At 41.0% G+C, this 6,000-nt stretch overlaps 1 protein-coding gene across 1 annotated transcript in view; it reads right to left on the bottom strand.

Moving 5' to 3' along the window:
- Nucleotides 1-550: 550 nt before the first annotated feature.
- Nucleotides 551-6,000, bottom strand: part of QDPR (quinoid dihydropteridine reductase) — a 71,530-nt gene continuing 66,080 nt past the window's right edge. The window contains exon 7 of the mRNA XM_053704112.1: nt 551-876. Within this exon, the coding sequence (XP_053560087.1) occupies nt 771-876 (106 nt within the window). The 3' untranslated portion in view covers nt 551-770. The remainder of the gene's footprint in view (nt 877-6,000) is intronic.

Genomic DNA, 6,000 nt, shown 5'->3' with positions numbered 1-6,000 from the left:
GCTGCTGCTTGGTGGCTGCACATTTATGCCTCTTATCATTGACTTACTAATGTGTTCAGCTAGCTCCCAGTAGTGCATTGCTGCTCCTTCAATAAAGGATACCAAGAGAATGAAGCAACATTGATAATGGATGTAAAATTGGAAAGTTGTTTAAAAAGGTATGATCTATCTGGATCATGAAAGATCTGTCCTACTAATCAGCATAACTGGAAGCAACTGGGCCCAAGGGTATAGCTGTCATTCATGGTACCCCCAATATTTTGACCATCTTTGTGGCATTTATGGTTTTATAACTGAATCCAGTGCTTTTATATTTCAGGAAGCCAATATAAGTGTAAGAAACCAAACGGTATTCTCAAGCTTTGGTCCAACTAGTATCTCTTGTAGTCTTGTATTCTACCTCATTTGAATAGATATTTATTGTAGTGAAAAAACACAGCACAATTCAAATCTTTGTAAAGTTATTATTTGTTAGTATTATGAAAAAAAAAAAATCACACTCTTTTAAGTCATTGCCTTTCTATTGAACCAAAAATGATTGCACAAAATATTACCATACTGAGAGAACAGATTTATTTATTTCCATTTTTATCACATTAATTATCTTTACTGCAGGTAAAATAGTTCAAAAAAATAGTGTGTGATATACCAAGGCCTCTTCGCACAGGATTAAGGGACGCATAGGGCTACAATGATTATACACAAAATTATATTTGTAATAAAATAAGTAGAATGTGAATTTAAAGCACGGTTGCTATTTTCAGATACATTTAAAGATGAGCTGGAACAAGTTCAGTTTTGCCATTTTCTGTAATAACCTGAACCAGACTACCAGACTTCGGCCTACTCTTCCCAGTGGTCCAATTAAAAAATGTTCTATAAGAAACAAAATAAAAAAATACAATTAAAGAAATAGTACAAGAAAATTTAACAGACATGTGGCAGAAAGTAATAAACTTAAAGGACCACGTAATACAGTAGAATTGCATAATTAACAAGTTCAATTTCAAATAAGCAGATTTTTTTTTTCTGACAAATGTATTTTTCCCCCAATTAGCTGGCCCCCTGTAATATGTGACAGCAATCAACCAATCACAGACTAGTAACCTATACACTGAACTTGTGCACATGCTCAGTATGAGCTGGTGCCTCAGAAAGTGTGTATAAAAATACTGTGCAAAATTTGATAAAAGTGAATTAGAAAGTCTCTTAAAACTGCATGTTCTATCTCAATCATGAAAGTTTAATTATAACTTTAGTGTCCCTTTAAAGGACATTCCAGCCCAGATTGGAATGCACGTGGATGCATTTCCGTTTTGAATAGAGGCATTTTTTTAATGTACAGGTATTAGCAAAATGCTTCTTATAAAAGTTATAGCCGTTTCATAAGTGTATTTAAGTATGCACCGTGCACCAGCCTTTTAAACAACACTTGCTCAGAGAGCCTGCTTGTATCATCTGGTAATGACTCAATTTGTTAACTTCTTTTATGATCCAAGCCACACTGACACTGAGCAGCTGCAGTATTTAAAATGCTGGTGCATTGAAAATATTTAACTATGCTTCACATGCACGTGCAGAGAAAAATGTTAACACTAAAATAGTGAAACATTTTAGTGGAAGCATTTTTGCCAATACGTGTATATTGTAAACATGTTTCTAATCAAAGATGCAATTCATCTATGTGTATTTAAATTTTGACCGGAATGTTCCTTTAATATTAAAAGAAAATCTCTATTTATGGGAAAAAGTTGAAAGAAAACAAAATGTATGCTTACCAGATAAATTCCTTTCTTTACTGGCAGGAAGAGTCCACAACTTAATTCCTTACTGTTGGGAAATACAACACCTGGCCACCAGGAGGAGGCAAAGACACCCCAGCTAAAGGCTTAAATATCCCTCCCACATCCCACATCATTTAGCCGAGGGAATGAGGAAAAGTAGGAGAAACATCAGGGTATAAAGGTGCCAAAAGAAAACAAAAAGGGAGCCGCCCAAATAAATTCTTACGTGCGGGGTCGTGGACTCTCCCTGCCAGGAAAGAAAGGAATTTATCTGGTAAGCATACATTTTGTTTTCTTTCAAAAGGCAGGGAGAGTCCATGACTTCATTCCTTACTGTTTGGAAAGAATACCCAAGCTCCAGAGGACACTGAAGGAATAACAGGAGGGAACAAGAAAAGGTCTGAGGGCACCACAGCCTGTAAAACCTTTCTCCCAAAGGCTGCTTCAGCCAAAGCAAACACATCAAATTTGTAAAATTTAGAAAGAGTATGCAAGGACGACCAGGTAGCCGCCATTCAAATGTGATCCATAGAGGCCAATTGCCTCCATGCACTGAGCCACCAAAAGGTCTTAAGGAGGCCTGGAGGGCAAGACACGCTGTTGTCATCTTGCAACGTCTCTGATCTGAAGAAAGATCTTCATGGACATCGAGTCTATGACTGTCCAGGAAATTAACCCCGGTACTTGGTGTAAGAGAATTATTTTCCAAGTTTATCTTCCATCCATGTGACCGAAGAAGACTTAGAAGAAATTCAGAGTGATCCCTTGCCAGACAAAAATATGGCGCCTGTACCAAGATATCGTCCAGGTAAGGTGCTACTGCAATAACTTCGGTTCTGGTCACCGCCAGAAGAGCACCCAGAACCTTTGTAAATATCCTTGGAGCAGTAGCTAAGCCAAACGGAAGTGCTATGAACTGAAAGTGCTCATCCAGAAAGGCAAACTCCAGGATTCTTTTGGATCGGAACATTCAGGTATGCATTCTTCAGATCGATGGTAGTCATAAATTGTCCTTCCTGAACCAGGGGAAGGATCAATCTGATTGTCTCCAACTTGAAGGAGGGGACACTTAGAAACTTGTTTAGGCACTTCAAGTCCAGAATTGGACGAAAAGCTCCCTTCTTTTTGGGAACCACAAAGAGGTTTGAATAGAACCCCAGACCTCTTTCTGATGTAGGTACCGGGATTGTTACTCCTAAGGAGGCTAGATCCTGTACGCAATCTAAAAAGGCTGTCCTCTTCTCTGGTCTTGTAGACAGTCTAGAGAGGAGGAATCTGCCCGTGGGCGGATGAGATTTGAATCCTATCCTGTATCCTTGAGATAAGTGTTCCCTCTAAGGCTAGTTTTGTGAGCGGCCCAGCAGTGAACGAAGTCTGGATTTAGAAACCATATCCGTGGACCAAGACTTCAACCAGAGAGCCCTGCGAGCTAGGACTGCAAAGCCTGAAGCCTTTGCGTTTGGGTGTACAATCTGCATATTCGCATCACAGATAAAGGAGTTAAGTCATTAATCCTCTCCTGAATATCCTCAAGGGGAGATTCAACCTCGATAAGATCTGACAGAGTCACACCAGTAGGTGGCTGCCCCAGCCACAACGGCTACTGCTGCAAGCGGTTGGAATAACAACATTCTTCTTAGGTAACTTTCCAACTTCTTGTCCATTAGTTCCCTAAAGGAAGAGCTATCTTCCAGAGGGATAGTGGTACACTTAGCTAGTGTCAAAATGGTGCCATCCACCTTAGGGATGGAACCCCACAATTCCAGCTGAGAATCAGGGACCGGGAACAACTTCTTAAAAGTTGACGAAGGGAAAAAGTGAGTTCCAACTCTTTCCCATTCACTACTGATAATATTCGCCATGCGAACTGGGACAGGGAAAGTTTGAGGGGCCTTTCTGTCCTCATAAACCCTGTCTAACTGAGGAATCTTAGGTTCCTCAGGAAGTTTTGCTTTCGGAACCTCTAAAGTAGAAAAAACGCAGATGTTCAATCTTAAATCTGAAGGAGGGCTCCTCGGAAGGAGGGGGTTTAGTAAATGAAGTCTCAGACTCCAAGAGTTCACCCTCTGACGCTTCAGAGGTTAACTCATCCAAGGACAGTTGAGATATACTGGCTAAATCCAAATGGAAATTACTAGCTAAATCTAATTCAGTAGAACTATGTTTAACCTTTCTCTTTCATTTCCCAGAGATAGGTAAAGCACCAAGGGCCGCAGACACAGCAGATTCTAACTGCGTGGTAAAGTCCGCATGGAAAAAGCCCCTTCCAGCCGGAGTATAAGTCGTGCCACAGGGAACTGCATGTGAAGCGGTTTGAGGGGATAGGGTAGGCATCTCCCGGACCACAGAGTCCTGAGAGGTTGACGGCTCAGAGGGACTAATTATGCTAGGGGGTTAGCAGATTTAGCTCCCTTCTTAGACTTTACAACAGTACCCAGGCAATTGGAACAAAAATTGAGCAGATAGACAAACCACCGCCTCCTCACAATATACACAGGTATTATTATTTAGTATAGAAGGTGCAGAACCTTCTAATGTATTGTCAGAGTCCTCCATTGCTGGTGATGCAATCCCACAGTAATAACAGATTTAAATAACTGTTTATTATTAAAAAGAGGCATCTTTATAACCAATGGCTGGGGCACTCACCACTTCCAAGACCCAGACAGGTTACAGGAAAACGCTCTCCGTAGGATTGCCAGAGGTCCTGCAGTAGGATCGCAAGGAAAACTAATGAGCCGCACCCAATTATGTGGTGCGCAAGAAGGGACCTTCCCTGGTATGAGAAAAAGCATGCAAAGCTATTAGGAGCTGCGCAACTCACAAAAACTTAAGTGAAATCTGTCTGTTCCATTGCCAAAAGTATGTAGTCTATTTGAGCCCAAACCTTCACAAGTGTTCCCTAGAGAACAAAGCAGTAAATATATTCACCAAACTGTTCCAAAATAAATGCTAAATTACATGAGATATTAACCCCTGATCCTATTGAGGTTATGAGGAGTCACACTGTGACCCTATAATAGGAGTCGTAAATTAAGCGGACTTACCCTCCAGGATCTATGCTGTGGAACAGAAACAGTCTCTTAAGTGTGACAGCCTTGCCGCAATGTTCTGACAGGGACATGAGTGTGGAAAGGTAAGCAGTGTAATTCATTAACACTGATTGCCTATGAGCTGTTAGATAGACAGTCAGAGGTTTATATGATTACTTAAAACTCCAATCCTCTCTTGAAGGGAAAATACCCATTTAAGGACTATCCAAATCTAACACTTCTCTGCCATCCTCCTCTAGTGACGAAAGGCAAAGAATGACTGGGGATGGGGGAAGTGGGAGGGATATTTAAGCCTTTGGCTGGGGTGTCTTTGCCTCCTCCTGGTGGCCAGGTGTTGTATTTCCCAACAGTAAGGAATGAAGTCGTGGACTCTCCCTGCCTTTGGAAAAAAATATTTGGTTTTGCATATCAAAATGTGAAAGTAGCATCATAAAATTTTAGCCTTATTTTTGGAAATTGTATTTCAGCAGCCTTGACCGACTACAAACCCTTTTTGGTCTGCTTTGCATGGCAAAAAAAAACATTCACATTAAAAAGGACATAGAGCTCAAAAACATAAATTATGCGTACCAGATAATTTAATTTCCTTCTGTATAAGTAAGAGTCCACAGCTTTATTCCTTACTGTTGGGAAATACTGAATCTGGCCACCAGGAGGAGGCAAAGACACCCCAGTCAATGGCTTAAATACCTCTCCCACTTCCGCATCCCCCAGTCATTCTGCCAAGGGAACAAGGAACAGTAGGAGAAATATCAGGGTATAAAAGGTGCTAGAAGAAAAATATAAAATTTAGGGGGCCGCCCATCGGAGAACACGGGCGGGGGCTGTGGACTCTACTTTTACAGAAGGAAATGAAATTATCTGGTAAGCATAATAAAAAAATTTCTTCACTGCTTCATTCCTTAATGTTGGGAAACTTATACCCAAGTTTAACGGGAGGGACCAAAAGAGAGGCGGAACCTAATCTGAGGGCATCACAGCCTGCAAAACCTTTCTCCCGAAGGCTGCTTCAGCTGAAGCAAAAACATCAAACTTGTAAAATTTAGAAAAAGTATGTGGTAGCCGCCTTACAAATCTGATCCATAGAGGCCTCGTTCTTAAAGGCCCAAGAGGAAGCCACTGCTCTAGTAGAATGAGCCATATTTCTCTGAGGAGGCTAAGCG

The sequence above is a fragment of the Bombina bombina genome, chromosome 2 (genome assembly GCF_027579735.1).
Source record: "Bombina bombina isolate aBomBom1 chromosome 2, aBomBom1.pri, whole genome shotgun sequence".
Classification (NCBI taxonomy): domain Eukaryota; kingdom Metazoa; phylum Chordata; class Amphibia; order Anura; family Bombinatoridae; genus Bombina; species Bombina bombina.
This window is presented reverse-complemented; position numbering and strand designations above follow the sequence as displayed.